At 35.6% G+C, this 19,390-nt stretch overlaps 1 protein-coding gene across 19 annotated transcripts in view; it reads right to left on the bottom strand.

Moving 5' to 3' along the window:
• RALYL (RALY RNA binding protein like) overlaps positions 1-19,390 on the bottom strand; it is a 426,876-nt gene that overhangs the window by 79,990 nt on the left and 327,496 nt on the right. For all 19 annotated transcript variants that reach the window (XM_032182403.1, XM_032182392.1, XM_032182390.1 and 16 more), the window contains one exon: positions 4,597-4,672. In XM_032182403.1, the coding sequence (XP_032038294.1) occupies positions 4,597-4,672 (76 nt within the window). The remainder of the gene's footprint in view (positions 1-4,596; positions 4,673-19,390) is intronic.

Genomic DNA, 19,390 nt, shown 5'->3' with positions numbered 1-19,390 from the left:
TTCTATGATTCTATGATTGGTTGCTCTGTATTGATTCATGTAACATATTCTGCTATAAATGTAACGCAGATTTCTCTTCAGAGGCACAGAGTTCTTTGAATGTGTTTGAACCTTGAAACACTTAATAAATAAAATCATGAAACCCTGTGCAGTACTGATGCTTGCTTACCTTAAAATTGTTCTTCAATATGTCTTCAACATCCTAAAATACTCTTTAAAAATCTGTAACAACGGAGACTGAACAAACAACAGCTGTTACCCTTAATACTATGTTGTACATAGTCACTCTTTTTTTCCAATTTGTTGGATGTCTAGTGTAAGAAGTTTCTTCTGTCCATGTTTCTTGAACATGCTTATGAAAACAGCACATAAGGTCAGTGCCAAAGCTTGTTCAAATAACAGTATAGCACATCTACTATTTCCTTTTTTCCCACTAAATCAGGTGTCTTGTTAAAAAAGGAAATTATATTGGTTCAACATCTTTTACTCTTCATAATTCTATGATGATTTTCTTACCAACTTACTATCCTCTAGATGTTGATGAATTTATTTATTTATTTATTTTCCTAGTACATTTCTGGGAATCAAAGATGGGCTGCTCCTTTCAACCTTAGTACAATTAGTAATTGTTCACACACAGATTCAACCAGTTCTTTAAATGCTCTAGGGTGAATTTCATCATAACATTTCCATTGAATTTACACTCACATACTGTTTAAACACTTCTTTTATTCCATCCCTATGGATAAAATTGATTTTCTTAAATAGCTGGTCAATTAACCTTTTTTGCTAATGCAGAAGAAACCTTTTCTAGATCATCTAATTTTCTATATCATTTGCTATCCTCTTTTGAAGCATGGTAAAAAGTAACAGAATTATAAAAAGGTAGTTACACTAACAATCTTTTTGTGGCCACTTATACTGCTATGTGCCTTAGCCTTTCTGGTTTCCCAATGGATGATTTTGCTGTTCTTTTCTACCCACATTTAGTCATATGGTTTTGTTTCCACATTTTGTACAATTCCTTTTCACTTTTCAGGATTTCCTGGAAAGCGTCCAGCAGAAGACCACAAAGATGGTACAGGGCCTGGAGCATCTTCCCTATGAGGAAAGGCTGAGAGACCTGAGTCTGTTTAGCCTTTGGAAGAGACGACTGAGAGGGGATCTTACTAATGTTTATAATTGACTTAAGTGTGGGAGACAGGGATTTGGCCAACCACTTTTTTGTGATTTGTGAGGACAAGACGAGGGGCAATGGCCAAAAAATGGATCACAGGAAGTTCTGAACCAATATGCAAAAGAACTTCTTCATGGTGAGGGTGATGGAGCATTGGAACAGACTGTTCAGGGAGGTTGTGGTGCCTCCTCTGGATGTATTCAAGACCCGTCTGGATGCCTACCTGGGCAACTTGCTCTAGGGAACCTGCTTTGGCAGGGGGATTGGACCCGATGATCTCTTGAGGTCCCTTCCAACCCCTACAATTCTGTGATTCTAAAATTTCTTTCCAAGATATCCCATTTATCAGCTCCTTTGAGTTCATTGAAGTCTGTCCTTTTTGAAATCCATCCTACTTCTTACAGTCCTCACATTCTCAAAATGAATATCTTGTGAATTTTTAACCAATGACTGTTGTAGTCAAAATCAAATCTAAAGTAACATCTCTCCCTCCTAAATTTCTCTGTTTGTTGTGGGTTGACCCTGGCCAGCATCTAAGCAACCACAGTCAGTATCTGACTCCCCTTCCATTGCTTAATCACCCTCCCACGCTACCTCCCCAGGGGATGGGGAAGAATAGGAAGAGTAAAAGCAAAGAAATCTCATGGGCTGAGATAAATGCAGTATAATATGATAAGGAAGAAGAGGTAAAAACAAGTAATGCAAAGGCAATGACTTTTCACCTTCCACAAACATAACGATGCCCAAGCATCCAGTTGGCTAATCATCCAAGCAATGGCTACGTTGGAAGACATACCTCCCCAGTTTTTATTTTGTGGTATGACATGACGCTATAGAATATCTCTTTGGCTAGTTCGGGCCTGTTGTCCTAACTGTGTTCTCTCCCAACATATTTCCCACCCCCAGCCTGCTCACTGCATGGGCAGAGTGGAAAAAAGAGAAAACCTTGATGCTGTGCATATACTGTGCAGCAATAGCCAAAACATTGATGTGTTTTAGTCATTAATTGAAAACACAGCAGCATAGGGGATCCCTTGAAGAAAGTTAAATCCATACCAGCCAGGTCTAGTATACTGTTTTTATATAAGAAAATGTTAACTTTGTCAATAACTTTGTAAGCCATTGATTTCCTCAGTTATTATTATTCTGCTAACAGATACAGGGATAATGAAATTTCTCTATTACCTTCAGATGAAGGCTTCTGTCAGTTGCTCAAAAAAAGCCTTTTTTAATCTTCTAGAGAATTGGTCTGTGATAGATCCATGAAAGAACACAACCTAAAATCTTTTTCCCTTTAAAATTCCCTCAGAATTTTCCACGGGTAATGTACCTCTGTCTTGTCTGTAGAACAAGGATTTATGAGAAACTATTCAGAAGCTCAGATGTGGAAGTGGATATAAATGCTAGAAATTTTTAAAAATCTTTTGAAATATTCACACAGCAACACAGTAATCCCATGGCTACTAGTAACACCTACAGAGATTAACAGGTTGCAGTTGAGAGTAATGATAAAGCAGAAGCTCTCTTCTCCCAAAGTAATATTCCTAACACTTTTGCGAAGGGCAGCTATGTGCTAAAACTTCACAGCAACTCAGATCTAAAATGCTCATTCCTGTCTCATTCTGAGATCTCACTCTTGAATTTTCCTCTGATGCTTTCAGACCAGGCCAGCCTCTGATTTCACTGCTGAATTGCCGTTCTCAGAACCTGTGTGTTTGCATTTCAACCACAGTAGAAATCAGCCCTAACTCCTCTCATGGATCTGGAGTGTGGACTCTATAGTACTTTTAAGGAAAATGGAGTTTAGTGAGCATCAGTGCACGTATGCATGTCTATCTGTCAATCACCCTAAAAATATTAAAATATTTGATTTTTATTTAAAAAGAAAAAAAAAGTAGGTGTTTTTTCAGGTTTGTAGATGTATGAAAAAAAGGCATTTGGGAATAGAAGAAACACACTCAGGGGTTTCAAATATTTATCAATGTTGTCCCAAACACCTAAGGATGAAATCTAGTCTTGTTAGATATTGATTTGCACCCTTTACACACAGATCAATGAGAAACCAGTTCTTTTGCTCTGAAATTATGAGCCATTTCACCGAATCATACAAATACAAAGTCACAAGAACTAGGCTATAGTCAGGCAATAAAGAGTAAAGTATTCAAAATTGAAATTGCTCTGATACATATATGTGTATATATATACTTAAAAGAACAAAATAAATTATTGACTGTAGCTGCAGAAGTGGAGACATCAATAAACAGTTCACAAATCATCACACTGTCTTTTTGTATCAGTAGGTTTTGCAAATGACAGATTTATAATTTTATTGTGTACATCATTATAATTTTGTGAAATGCTGCATTTTTATATGGGGCTAAAGTCTTATGTTCTCCATTGCTGTCATTTTCCCTTCAGAAAAAATAAAGAGAGATGAGGAAAGAAAAATTATATTACCAGTGCATACAGAAATAAATACAATGTATACATATTTTTATGATACATCACATTTTAAAATTCAAAGCTTGAATTTTAGACTGAACACTTGAGTGTGGTCTTACAGCACTGAATGTTAACTGTGCACAATGCGGATGACATCACTGTCCCTAGAACAAAACCTGTGTGACTGCATTCTACTGCTTCATCCTAAAGGACTGTCACTGTCAAATATCTTTTCAAATAGCATTTTAATATATTAATACTCTATGTATAATACTTAGAGTTTAAAGTTGCAGCTCCGTCTTCTGGATAGTTCTTGCATTGACAAACATCTACGTGTATGGAGGATGAAGAGACCAGGTTTTTGGCCTCCATGAAATGGAAGGTATTTTCACTAAGAAATAAAGTCCTGATATGACTGATTATTTTATCTACTCTTCTGAATGTGTGCATTAAAATTTAGACACCCAAGTGGTCCTTTTTTTTTTTCTTTTTCTTTTTTTTTTTTTTTTTTTCCAGCAAGTAGAAGTTCTGTTTTTGTTGTTGTTTTTCCCCAACCAAAAGAGAGGCATTATTTGCATATGGTTATCATTTCATATAAGAATTGATCAAGGATTTTGTCTGCAGGGCTTATTCCTAGCTGGTGTCATTTTTATTTTTTTTTTCTGCTATGAACATCATACAGTCTTTATCTCTGGAAATTAGACCATGGCTCTGGATGCATTATGTAGATAAACATAGCGTCAGACACTTCTGTCCTGGCTCTTTTACTCACATTCAGAAACTTTTGGTGTGTACAAGAGCTTGATTATATTTCTTATGAAAATCAAACCATAAATGGGGAAAAATCTTTTGTCTAGCTCATGTGCTACACAGTGACTTTGCTGGACATATTTGGAAAACAAAACGAAACATTGCAGGTTACCATAGTTTTTTGAATAAGTTTGTTTTGCATTAAGTTAACATGAAATCTAACTTACCTGTAAAGTGCTGAAAGTGGCCGCTTGTTGCCAGGTTTTGGTCTGTATGGTTTTGGTTCTCCTGCCATGTTGATATCTGAAAGCAAACATTGAAACTCATAAGCTAAAGGTTTGGACCTTAGAGAATCTTTGCAAAGGCACCTTCATGACACTGAAAATGAGCAATAGGCAGTGAAAATGGACAGCATATATAAAACACTGATCTAGTTTTTAACCACTTTTAAATTGATGCTATAAAGTTTTCCTAAAAATTCTTATTTACATAAGAACTTTTACATAATTTACGTAAGAACATATGTACATATTTACATAAGAACTTTACATAGTTACATAAGAACTTTTACTGTTCTTATTTACATAAGGATTTTAGGCAAAATGAGAGAGAGAAAAAATGACCCTTATATTTTTTTTAAAAAGCACAGGAATTTTCACTCATGATGCTGAAAACAGTAATATATTTCTACTGCACAAACTTGAATCGCAATTTAGATGTAGAGACAAATGATGAACTCAGGCCATATACTGTTGTGGAGGGCTGCAGTACTTTTAAAGTACTCTTTAGTACTCTTTAAGATCTTGCAAACAGTAGATGGATTTTTAACTGAGACTTCGCTATCTACTTGAAAAGAGAGTTTTCAAGAGCAAAGAAAAGGGTATCGATTTCCTAACCCAAATGCATCCTTTTTATTATTCTCAGTGTTGAAGCAAACTATCTTTAAAATTTTTATGGGGCAACAGAAAATCTGTTCTTGCATATACCTTATCTTAGGTAAGTACTCATAATTCTCAACAACATCAGAAATCTTGTGAAATTCCTTCCTTCCTTCCTTCCTTCCTTCCTTCCTTCCTTCCTTCCTTCCTTCCTTCCTTCCTTCCTTCCTTCCTTCCTTCCTTCCTTCCTTCCTTCCTTCCTTCCTTCCCTCCCTCTCTTTCCCTCCTTTTCTCTCTCTCCCTTTCTGTCTCTCTCTTCCTCTCTTTCCCTCCGCTTTCTCTTCCCCCCTCCCCTCCCTCTTGTTCTCTCTCTTCCCCGCTCGCTTTATCCCTCCCTTCCCCTCTCTCTCTTTCTTTCTCTCTCTTTCTCTCTCTTCCCCCTTTCTCTCTCTCCCTCCCCCTTTCTCCCTTTCTCTCCCTTTCTCTCTCCCTTTCTCTTTCTCTCTCTCTTTCTCCCTTTCTCTCCTTGCCCAAGATTGGAAAATTGTCAGTCTAAATATAAACTTATATTAAAAGCACCCAAACTGGGTGTTGTACTTTACAACATATCTCATGGATAAAGTAAAGCAAATTCCATGCCATTTGAGTGATGCTGAAGCTACATCTCTGCTTGGTTTCACTAACAGACAAAAGGATAACATTCAACAAAATCAGGAAATCAGTAGATATTTCAGTGTTAAATTTCTGTAAGAGAACAATATATCCCATTTACCTAGTGATCAAGACTTTTGAGGAAGTACATGTTCTTAGTAAAGCCTGTGTTTAATCTGAAATTGAAAATAGTAGACGAAAAAGTGAAGTAGAAAGCTGAGTTGAATGAAGAACTATTACTACACAGTGATACTAAAAGACTAGACATTTTTATTTACATTATTTTCTATGTCAAAAGCTGCAGTAAAAGCCTGAGACTGATGAATATTATTTTGAACAAAGTAGGAAAAACATTCCTCCGTCTTTTTAGTAAGCAGAAACACTGAAATGTGCTCATGAGATTTTTTGAAAGGAGAGATTTTTCCATTGGAAATTTCATGCTTCAAGCATTAAAATAATTGTAAACATATTTTCCATTTAAATTCAATATTTTGAGATAAAACAACACATTTAATGTTGAAAATTAAATGAATTTTGCTTTACATAGGCCTATTTTCTGTAATTTTGATAATTTTTTATTTTGTAAAATCTTCTCTATAAGAAGCAGTTTGGAATTAATTCTGATTGTCCTTCATGCTACTGTATTGTAGAATGTATTCTTTAAGAATGTACTTTTAAACCATAGTTTTCCATAAAATATTAAATTTATTGTTTTACTTATCTCTCTGAATTTGGATGAATATTGGATACAGTTTTCATGCTTTGTAGAAATGCTCCTCTGCCCTTAACTTAGAGCATGTGCTTTATTAAATATATATTAATCTTACTCTTCCATGGTTGTTAATCACTCAGCTATGATAACTTTATTTAAAAGAATATAAATTCTACTAACGTTGACCCAACAAAGTAAACATCAAGCATTTCTTGAAAATGATTGTGGAATTTTGATAGGTGTTTTGCATTTCCATTGGCTCTTGCAAATAACAAAATTGGAATGATTTTTTATCCTGTGACCCTTATGATAATTAGACCTATCCCCACTCTCTTAATATGTCAGCTTTAAGGTAATTGTCTTTATTGACTTTCACCTTCTCCTGCTAAAATAAGGTCAGATTTTAGAAGAAAAACAATAAATAAATAAATAAATAAAAGTATAATTATAATTTGTTCTTGTGAAAATCCTGAGGCTGTGGGATTCACGTTCACATATTTTTCAAGTCTATCATCTCTTCTTTTTCAGAGCCACAGCCCAGGTCTCCATTCTTAGGTATATGAACAGTAAAGGGCTTTCAAAACGTGTTCACATCCTTCCAGAACAAATCAATACTGTCTAGATGATTATTCTCGTAGACCTACATTTGCAGGTCATTTACCTACTTTTAACAAAGATGTGTTGTATAGAAGACCTTGGTCTGTTTGCTATGTGTTCACCTTATTTTAATCAAATACTGTCAAAAGGTATTGTTATAAGAAAACACAGAATCAGTTAAGATTCCCTGGCACATAAATAAATCTCTAAAGGTATTAGCAGAAAACAGTGAACTATGTAGCACAGACAGTAATAGCCTGAATTTCTCTTTAACACAGGAAATATTTCATAGTAAAGCCATACACATGGGATTTTTGTCTTAATATGAAACTGATTGAATAGCTCTGCAACTCTCTAAGCACCTTGTAGTAAGTTAAGAATGTACGTAAGAAATGGTTTGAAAAGTTAGAACAGATTTTCATCCCATTATTTTTCAACACTATCTATTCCAACCTCAATTTTCTAACTAAGATTAGAAGTGAATCTGTCAACATTTTACAGGATAGATTATTTCTAGCGCTACTGGAAATCTTGTGAGATAACTTGTTCTCTTGCTTCATCCATCATTAGTTTTGCAGCAGACATTTACATCCAGTAGGTCATAAACCATGTGTCAGATAAATTTGTTGGCTGCAGCATGGAGATTTACCTGCACTAATGATCCCACCCTGAGGAATGCAGAGAGGTATCACTCCTTACGGTGTAAAATTAGCAACTGTGTTTGTTCAGGAATATGAACTAGGCAACTTGATGAAGCACACACAGGGTAAAGGAGTGTGGGAACTCATATTATTTGCTCATATCATTTGAACATATATGCTATAAATGTTCTCTTACAGATCAACATTATGATAAATTCAACATTGAAATTCAAAATATTAAGGGATCAATATGAATAGGAAAGTGACTGAGCAAACAATTGTGATACAGCAGTCTGCTCCTTATGTACTTTCAAAATCAAATATGATTACTTTCCATATTAAATGAAATGCATCTATCTGTTCCTGTTAGCATAGGAAAGGTGAAGGCATTAGAACTACATTTCATAAAATTTTGTGTGTCATCAGCAGAATTATCTAATTTAAAACATAATGTTTTTATTTATAGTTATACTGAAAAATTCCTAGCAATTAATGAGAAAAAAAATACTTAAAGAAAATGCAAGAAAATGCAATTTAGAGAGAAGCGTACTTGTATTCAGAGCTACATAAACTGGTCTGAAAGAGCAACTCAGCACAGCATGATTATCTTTCTCTTATCACTCCTTCCTACTACTGACTGCCTACCTCCTCTAGGCTATATAGTAATGACCAAAAAGGCTATGGTGCACAAACCCTCCATTTTTGGAGAGGCTGTATCAGCCAGCCTTGGGGCTTTGCTCACAGATTTGCTGCTTAAGCCATTTGACAATTCAGTCCTGAGGGCAAATGCATAGTTACCTTTAAACAGGCTTTGTAAATGTAAACAATGATACCAAAAATGTTGTATTCACACACCACGAGTATTTCAGTCCTCAGTATAAATGTCCTTCAGATCCTTTAAAATTTTTTATTTGTAGAGGAAAAAAAAGTAGCCAAAGCCCATCTATCTTTTTGACTCACAAAAACAAATATTGTGAACTAGCAGATTCAACAGGCACAGGCTCAACACATGAAAACTGGGACTTCCACTCCTATAAATCCAGGACTCATTTCTCAGGCTTGTTTGCTATAAAATTAAATATTCCCATTCCCAGGCACTAGAACTTAGTATCTATTGTATTGACTTGTTAGAGCGGTTCCTGGTATGACTTTTAGCCTGAGGCAACAAAGTATTCTCTTGTGCAATTTCTAGACATAGGTAGAGACTTGAAATAAACTAGGGACCATTGCTGATTGGCACTTTAGATGTGACCACTTTGCTTTTCAAGGTAAGGCCAAGTGACAAAAAATGGTCACAGATATCCATAATTAAATATTACATATGCTGTTCTGAGTGTGGGCTGCATGTCAGAGAGACCAAGAGCCCAAACCTGGAACTAAGGAAGGCCTTGTAGCCCAACAGTTAATTTCCTAAAACTTATTTCGTCAGATGGTCTTCCACCCATTCCTGTGAATGACTGAGGAGACATTCCTTGAAAACTCCCACAGTTTCTTGACTTAATATATTGGTTAGAAAAGGATATAATTATGTACTTCCAGACTAGCTCTGTGTTAGACTAATCTTTAACTGAAGTGCTAGGAGACACAACTTTGTACAAAACTGGACACTTTTCAAAACAGTAATTAAAGTTAAGGTAAGAGAAAGCATTCACACGATGAATGTAAAATCTATATCCAGATAGATATGGGTATAGTGAAAATGAAATGCACTTTCTCCCCTCACCCCTTTTTTTTTATTATTTTTTTTCTTTTTTTTTTTTTTCCACATGGCCCAAAGTATATGGGACAAAAGAGAAAGACCAAGAGGTAGATGCAATTTAAAGAAGCCTCTAGTCATGTGATTTATAGCATAAATGAACATCAGCAAAACCAAAGCTGCACTGTCTTTCTTTTATGTTCTTTCCTTTGCCAGTCCTATAAATATCCTCCCTGCTGCATACTGAAGGAATTTTAATGAAGCCATATGACATCTTTTACATCACAGACTTTTTTATATATGTTACATTAATTGCGTGTTATCTCCTCTCTTTTCCCCATCTCTAGCAATAAAATGTGAAAAATGCAGAGAGAAGACAGTTCTCAGTTCTGTTCAATTCTGTGCCAAAATTGTGCAGCTGTAAAGAAGAAACTTCCCTGAAAATTGAACACAAACTCAAATTAAATTTCATGGTTAGTAAAATATTAAATGAAGGTCTGGGTTACACATTTCCCCTTTTTTTTTTTTTTTTAATAGTATTAAAAATAATTTGCTTCTGGGGCTTTCAGCTGCATTTGGATTTTCTCTTAGCCCTGTAGTAATTGGAAAGTTTTTTTTGTGTGTTTTTCTTTTCTTTTTTTTTTTTTTTTTTAATTTTAATTTACAAAGATGACACCTATTAATGCTTCAGAAAGAGCCGCTGGTTGAATAGTATATGAAATTGCTTTGTTCAGTCATCTCTTCTTTCAGTAAATTCTGGTAGAATGAAATGAGGCTATAGGATTGTATAAGCTATCATTCTTAACACCATTCAGTAACAGAAGTGTCAAGCATTGCTATGCCAGAGAGTCGTTTTCTGTTTCCCAGAGAACCAGATTGGCGTGAGGACAGGCGATTGCTAAAATGGGACATCCTGTCCTATCTATCCACCCATTGCAAACAGTTCCTTCAGGGTTCTAGGGCAGCAACCTCTCCCTTAGCTGCAGAACAGACGTTGATGTGCTTCACAGCTGATGCAGAGCGTTGGTCTGTCTTGATTTTTGTCTGCCTGCTGCCTCCTCTGTCCTCCCAGCCCTACTACAGCCACTGGGCAGCACTTCCTGTAGAGTGTGCAACCAGCAGCAGTCTATAGCATGTCTAGGGAGAGACATTGCAGCCTGAGGAAGGGGAGAACACTAATTTTGTGGCCTCTTGAAGACTCCCCATGGACTCTGCTGAGATTGCAGAGGCTGTGGCTGAGACTTCTCAAACTGCTTCTCTGCCACTGCTTGAATTCCAGCAGATAAATTCCTGTGACAAGTCAGGAGTCACTCCTGAGTACTGGGAAGTGGCAGATGGGACACCACAAGAAAGGGGTGTGTCTTGTGAAGTGATTCCTTTGGAAAGGAAGCCGTGTTGGTAACAATCCTCCCCACTATTCCTCCTCTTTAGCACTAGATCAGCAGGCTTCTCTACAGGACAATCCACACTGCTGTTTTACAGGTTGCAAGAGATTCAGACTGGTCTGCTGGGGACTACTTGGACATAGCCACTTATCTTCAGATCAGCTCTAAGGGCTACAAGAATTTAAGTGTTAACTGTGGAAACCCCTAATTTTGGTTTTTGCTACGGCGACCATGAAGCTGGCAGTCATATGAGCACTTCACCCCAACAGAGCCAAAATCTAGAAGTAGGCAAGTGTAGTCTTCATTATGCAAAAGGGCTCTTTTAAGTTAACCAAGTTTTCAGCCACCCTGTTACCTACCCAAATAACAAGATTTCTACCTGCCTGTGCTTGTTTAACACATGGACTAGTTAATTCTGCACACACAGAAGATTGACAATGACATAAGGATATAGGAAAGCAATAGAAAAGCACATCAGGAACTTTCTGCTACCTTCAGGAAAACAAAAACAACAATGAAATAAAAAACAACAACAACAACAACAACAACAAAATGTTTTAATATGAGTTTAGCTAGCCAAAAGAAAAGTTCAGGCAGCGTTTTATATGACACTAGTACCTGCTCACACTGTAGCATCTTATTGTTGACATTGAAAGGACAAAAAATGGTCCTTGAGCTGCAGCTTTTTCACTGTCATTGTTGCCATTAATGGGAAACAACTGGTCCTTGAGTTACAGATTTTTCCAGACCGTGAGGTTTGCAAGGAGCACCTTTCTCTCTTTGGTTTCTCGTTAACATAATAAAGATAGTGTTTACAAAAAGAAAATAGAGCACCTGTCTTCTTTCAGATCAAGCACAGTCATTACAGGGCAGCAGCCAACAAACTGTCTGCTGCTTTTATTTGTTAACAAAATATAGTTATTACCATGAGACTTAGACAAAGTTTAATGTTGACTAGATGTCTGAGTTTCTCAGCATTGCAATTAGCCTCGAGCAGCAACATTAAACTGCATAGTGGGGATACAGTATGAAAGTCCCTTGTCTAACTCTTTCATACTTCAATATTATTCCCCCCCCTCCCCCCAAGGAACATGCCCTGAACCTCAGTGATTTTAAAATCTTCCTCAAAATGCTTTATTTATTTTTTTAATTTTATTTTTTATTTTTTGTCTCACTCTTACTAATGTTAGCTTCATGCTCCAAGCAATAGTTTTTCATGACAATTGAAATCTGTTGAATACAGAAGAATTCAGTCCCCATTGCCCCAATCCCTTTGTCTTTCTTACTATTTATCTTGCAGATTGCTAACTTTATTAATGCAAATGTAAACAATGGTTATTTTTTCCTAAAATAACCATAACCATAGCAATAACAATATTTTCCCACAAATTACTGACATTATTTTATTTGTATTTGCAGTTGATATTTCTTGGACTTTCCAACAAATTTTGCCTAATTTTAAAGTGTATTTCTCCATAATTTTGAACAGTGTACTTTCCCAATGCTTTCTGGGTGGTGCAAACAGTATTGTTTCCAGGGCAGTGCTTTCCAAAGCTCAACTCAGGGGCACTTTCGAGGTGCTAAGAGGTGGGAGGACAAAGCGTGCTTATCTGAAAGTCTGCCTGGTGTAACTGCTTCTGCCTCTAGGTTCTGCTGGCATAACAGGTGTTATTGACAGATCAGTGTGTTTTTCATACCCTGAACTTTGTTGTCAAAGCCTTCAAGGGCAGTTCTGAACCACTCCAAAATCAAACCATATGTCTGAGAGCACTGTCAAAATGCTTCTTGAACTGCAGCAGGCTTGGTGCCATGACTACCTCCCTGGGGAGCCTGTTCCAGTGCCCGACCACCCTCATGATGAAGAACCTTTCCCTAACCCAGCCTGACCCTCCCCTGTCCCAGCCCCATTCTGTTTCCTTGGGTTCTGTTTCTGTCCCTAGAGAGCAGAGCTGAGTGCCTGTCCTTCTGCTCACCTTGTGAGGCCGCCATGAGGCCTCTCAAACCTCATCTTCTCTGGGCTGAGCAAACCAAGTAAGCTCAGCTGAACTCAGCTGCTACTTACATACATGTATCTTATCTAGTTTCAGGGGTCTCTGAAAGAGGTTCTTTTCAAATTCCAAATACACTTTGGAGTAGCATACCATGTCTTACATCACTTTCCTTGAGATATAGTATTTTCTTCTGTGCCAAACTTACGGAAATTTGTGTCCGGAATATCTCATATTAGAGTTCTGACAAGCTTCATCTTTGTAACAAAACCGTTATAAAAGTGATGATGGATAGCCACAGAATTAGCTCATATGTTTTCATGTAATAACTTTAAAATTTTGTTTTCCTTGCACAATAAAAGTGTATTGCGGACTAATATAGCAGTGCTACAAAGGAATATACTGTGACACTCACTATTCTGAAGTCTACCATTTTTATTAACAACTTGGATACATTTTTATTAACAACATTGGATAAAATGACAGCAGAAGTGGAGAAAATTCCAGTGAAATTTGGCACATGGGAGGAAGCATTATTGTGGAGGTGATTTAAAAAAATAAACAATATGCTGAATCTAATATTTCTGTATAAGCAATGCTCTGGTTATAGCAATGTTTTAACACTTTCATTGCCAATAATGCATTTCACCAGTGGATCTAATTTATATTAACAACCAAACTGCAGCAGCATAGAAGCTTACTGAAAAAGCAGGACATATAACAATTGGAAATACTGACAAGCTTTAAAATGAACGCTATACAGTGTTCTTTTATTGAGCTTTCTTTAGCATTTCTGCAAACAAAATATAAAAATAGTTTATAGGAATAGAGAAAATATAATATCTTGTCAGATTGATGGTTCATATACTCTAGTTTTCTGCCTCCAGCTGTCCTAGATGTTTTAGAAGGAGACATAAGAACCTCAAACTGGTTAGATACAATATTATTTTCCCTCCATTCTTTTATCATCCCAGCATGATTCTTCTCCTAAAATGTTAAATAGTTAAGGATTAGCCTAGATCCTAGAACATGATGTTTTATCTTTCCTCCTATACTGATTTTGCTAAGTAGAACTGGAAATCAGTAATACTCTAAGTAGCCTTGCTAACCACATACATGTCCAATCACTGTTATTCTTAATAATATATATTATTATTATTAGCAAAAATGTGTTTCTCATCAACAAGTGAGCTTTGCAAGCCTCCCCATCTTTCATCCTCTTAACCCTTTCTTCAACTACTATTCTTTTTAACTACTGTAATAACCAAAATCTTGTCAGAAATCTTTTCTCTAGACATAAAACATCATTTTTCTCTCTTCAATTTATTTAACTTCTGCTGTCTGCTTCTATAAACTTATGTTTGGTCTTGCATGCAGATACACCTCATATGCTGCTTCAGAAATTCTTTGGCAAGTAATTATTAAGGTGTGCTTCATATTATTAATGATGTCGATTTACGTATATTTTAAATCACTAACAGGAGGCATTGTAGTAGGTTACTAAAAATAATTTTAGCAAAAAAGTAATTATTATTAAACTCATCAAACCTAGTCCAAATATCAAAAATACTACAAAAAAAAGACTACACAAGACAATATAATTTTAATTAAAAAAAAAAAAAGATGAAATTATCATGAATATTAATACATAGTGCTAGGAAAGTTCTCAAATGGGTCATTCACAAAGCTTTACATAAAGTGAACACGTGTTCTTCTATGCTTTCCAGTTTCACTTTCTGCCTACCTTAGTTTTTCTGTACAACCAATTGGTCTCTATTACTCATGAGGAAAATACATGATTTTGGCTCAGGGAATGTAGGAATGAAGAACTCTGTCACTCTGACTTACTTCTTTTCACCAGAAATTTTTGGGCCCATGAGATTTCCAATTCATTTCTTCAGAACACATGATTTGATTAAACCACACACATACACACACAGCACAAATATTTGTAAAAAAGATTTCAGAAAATAATCTCTACTTCAGCTTGGAAAAAAAAAAAAAATATATATATATATATATATAGAGAGAGAGAGAGAGAGACAGAGCTAGACAAGGCGATAAACACCCAATGGGCATTCCTTCCAAAACCTTGAAGGTTTTTCAGCTCATTCCAGGAGTTCAGAATACTTATTTTTACAAAGGGTCTCATTGGAAGCAAGACTGTTTGTTTGGTGGCTTGGTCATGAAGTTAAAATAGATTAATTTAAAGATTAAAATTTTCACCCAGGTTCTTAACCTCCGTTGAAGCTTCCTGTGTTTACCTTTCCCTTCCTATGATTATGCATGTATGTTTGCCTATGAACATATTCACAATATAAACTTACATTTTCAACTGGATTTTTTTTTTGTTAAGTTCTGTAATTCATCTTTATCACACAGTTTCTGAAAATAGAAGGTCAGAAAGGAACACTGAGGATATTGAATTTCTGAAGCCAGATTTAAATTATTGCTGTTAAGTGGATGCTGGAATTAGTTGCTTTGATATAGCAAACAAAACATTCTTTATTCTCAGAAATGTCATGTCTGAAATTGTTATCTATCGTTATTGTTAAAAGAAGACTGGTGGCATAGACCTATCTGAAACCTCAGTACCCAGTACCTGAAGCTTTTAGAACATATATATATATACATATATATTAATCCCCCAATACAATAAGAAATTTCAGTGGCTGATCAAATGAAACAACTCTCTAAGCTCACCTAAAACTATTAATCTTCTGGACATACTGCATAAACCACGAATCTCAAGCCTGTCATTTAAAATGAGGAAGGGAATATAAGCAAAGATGTGGGCAGACTTTTTAAAGCTTTACCATCCTTATTTTAAAAGTCTAAAAGCGATCCCTAAACCTTGCATTGCAACAAAAATGGCCAGAGAAAAGTACTAGGCTGAATGATCCCCCTGAATAAAAATGAATGTGATTCAACACAACATTGCCTCAGCACAGTGTTTCCTAATCTTTCACTTGTTAATGTTCATCTTCTTATCAGACACTGCTGTTAACACCATGACATACTTTTTGCTTGAAAGCATAGCCAGAAACACAACAGCTAAACCCTAAAAATATTTATGCTGGCCTGATACACATTGGCCCAACAGCCTAAAGCTACCTGTACATACCTGTACCCTGCTTAACCTCAGCACTACAATCCTTTCCAATAATACTCGATGCTATTTATCAATCTTATTGTTTTCAATTCTGTATTTAAAAATATTTGTACTTATTTTTTCCAATAAATTAGGCCAGATTGGAAAAGTACTGCTCATGTAAGAAAGGAGAGAACTTTGGAAGAGGCTTTTGAAAGCTCTTTGGAAGAGGCTTTTGAAAGCTCTCTGTTAGTATAAGTTTCCATTTAAGTATGTGGTAACTTAACTTAGATCAGTACTGTTATTCTTCACAGCTGAATCATATGATAATATGATAATCAGAATATATATATGTGTATGTATACATATTAAACTTACTAGGGTGGAATCTAGTAAACTCCCATAAGCAGGAAGAACACCCTGGCCTTTTTATCTTTGACTCTTGCTTACTCACATCGTCATTGTCATCTTGATCTGCCTTATTTTGGAGAAAAATACATCCAGCAATGAAAGTTCCCAGGGACTTCAGATGTAACTGCCTGTAATAAAGGGGTTCCAGAAGAAATAACAGGAAAGTCTATCTGTTTCCTTAATGGTTGCATCTGGGTGGAAAATGGGGGGAAAAAATGTTGTATCAAGAATGGCTGTCTACTTAAGTACATGGCATTGTGTGATCTGTACTGTCCAGTCAGCATGCTACACACAAGACCTCAGTGCAGTTTTAGCAGCAGCTGTCCTCCAGTCCCAGCATATTTTCTTTTTATAGAGTGATTCACAAATAAATTAAAACATTGTGAAACAATAAATTTTAGTAAATGTGTTCATTACTTCATTTTTATGCCACTCTCTAGGATACTGAGCCACCATCATAATGGCTCCAGGATCAATAATGGCAATTAACTCTTTTTTGTGTGCACATTTTTTCCCTTTATTTTTGCGTTGTTTCCCAAATGCTTTTGTTTTACACTTTAAACAATTCTGAAGACTGAGATTAATAGAAAATCATGAACCAGAACATGGAAATGCTTTTTTTCAGTTTGAGCTCATATACGCCTGCCATAATCAAGCATCAGTAACCTACCAGAAAACCAGAGCTCTTTTCAAGGTATTTCCAAGTTCTGATGTGGAAGGAATACATCACTATTTGGAGTAGATTAATGTTTTCCTTCAGCACAGTTATTTAGGTTTGTCTGGAAATAAAGGCTAGTTTTTTTGTTTTGTTTTGTTTTTGTTTTGTTTTGTTTTGTTTTTGTTTTTGTTTTTTTTTTTGTCTTGTTTTTTTTTTTTGTTTGTTTTTTTTTGTCTTGTTTTGTTTTGTTTTGTTTTGTTTTCCTCTGTTTGCTGCAAGTAACCCAGAGTGCAATAATTACTTTTATACTAGACACTTCCCAATAAAAACAGTGTTCAGACCTACTGCACTCATGAGATCACAGCTCCACAAGTGCTGTTCAAACATTTAAAGTGTATAAATCCTTCTCTCCAAAATGTACAAAATAAACATGTTGACAAGTTATTACATTGAATAATTAGTGTCTGGCTATGCTCTCTAAATTAAAACTTGTGTGTTTGGTATTTCTGACGGCATTGCAGTTTTGAGAAGGTGGGTAGTACAGCTGAATATGAAGAACAATGCTCAAGGGAGAATGAAATTCACTTGGAAATAACAGTGACTCGGTTTTGGATTCAGTGGGTTCTTTGGGTTCATCTACCACTTGTGACACATGTTGATTGGGATGATCATGATGGATTGTGCACAGCTTATTTTTTTCTGTTAGGATGCCAGCCAAAACTGAAATAGCTGTCCTGCCATGGCAGAACAATGAGTGAGAGCAAGCACAGTAGGGATTAGTTGCATCATTGACACAGAGGGATACAGCCAGTTGTGTAGGAAACAGGGAACAGGAGGGCACGTGAGCCACAACACCAGCCCATTAACCATATAAATATTCCACTCAGGTCTCCTAATGTTAATGAGATGAGTGCATCCTGCTTTACTTCTGCCTTTCTCTGTACCTCAGACTGCTTCACAGGCAGCTCACATACGAGTCTGTGGGTTGCCTGTGAAAAAATTTCTGGTATGTGTGAGAGTACATTACAGCAGTGTGGCACAGACAACCACTTGGACTCCAACGGCAAAACCGAGGTCTTGATTTTCATACAAGAGTATGATGAAGTTTTACGGGGCATGCACATAACCTTACATTTACTCAAATGTATTTTTCATGTATTACCAACAGAAAGAAGTGCCGGAGCATTTCCATATGAAAAACCTTACCCCTGCACAGATTGCCAGGTTCCAAGTTTTTCTAATCTAGGAAAGGTTTTAGCTATCACATCCTTAGCTGAATTCAATTTTATTTAATTATTTTTGATTTGAGAGAAAATGTAAAAGATAGCATTCCATGTACAAAACCCATACAACACTGGAAAAGCTACCATGCTAGAGGAATATTTCTATGTCATTTGTTTACAAATCATTCTAAGTTAATAATAGCAATTTTTATTTACTTATAACATGAGAAAAATTCAGAATATGTGCTAAATTTAAATAACAATAAATAAATAATCATCTTAAATTTTTAAGTGTAAATATAAATTAACATAATGTGTAAATATTTAAAATATTAATATTTTAAATTAAATACAGGAATTGCTTATACTTCTACAGTATAAAGTATACTTCTGCCTTTTATGCAGAATAGTATGAGGGCTTTCACTAGTTTTTGCTTTCACTAGTTCCACTAAAAGTTAAATATGAACATATATTTTGATATAGGATGACATCAGGGGAGAAGTAAATCACAGGCTTTTTGTTCAGATAGTTACGTCATTGGCATCCCAGCAATAAAAGGAATCTACCAAAAATATCAAATAAATATTATATTACACTTTAGCACCAATTTTTCAAGTTCAATCTGTTAAATATACATTGTTTTTAACAATAGAAAATACTCTTTTTATTCTACTTTTTGTGAGGTATATTTATGTTTACTTAACTAATAAATTATTTCTATAGCTTCCCCTTTATCCAGCAACAGAAGCTGTACAAGAAACTTGCAGTGTTAAATCTGTATAGTGTGGATGGGGACATGAAGTTAAAGGTCCATGCTTTTGTAAAATAAGCAAAAGGAAAGACACAACACTGACAAATAGTGAGTAAAATACCCCAAATTCTGCATTTTGGAAGGAATTATTTCAGTCTTTACACTGATTTCCAATTTATGAGCAATATTAAACGAACAAGCTAACATAAACAACAGAACCAGAGAATTAGCTGTATTTTCTGAAGAGCTCAAATTTATTTACTTTTAAAATACAGATCTTTATCCCCTTCTTTCTTTTACACATCTACAAAAGTCAGCACCCTTTTTTCATTTCCTTT

The sequence above is a fragment of the Aythya fuligula genome, chromosome 2 (assembly GCF_009819795.1).
Source record: "Aythya fuligula isolate bAytFul2 chromosome 2, bAytFul2.pri, whole genome shotgun sequence".
Classification (NCBI taxonomy): Eukaryota; Metazoa; Chordata; class Aves; order Anseriformes; family Anatidae; genus Aythya; species Aythya fuligula.
Note: the sequence above shows the minus strand (reverse complement) of the source record. Positions and strands in the feature narration are given on the sequence as shown.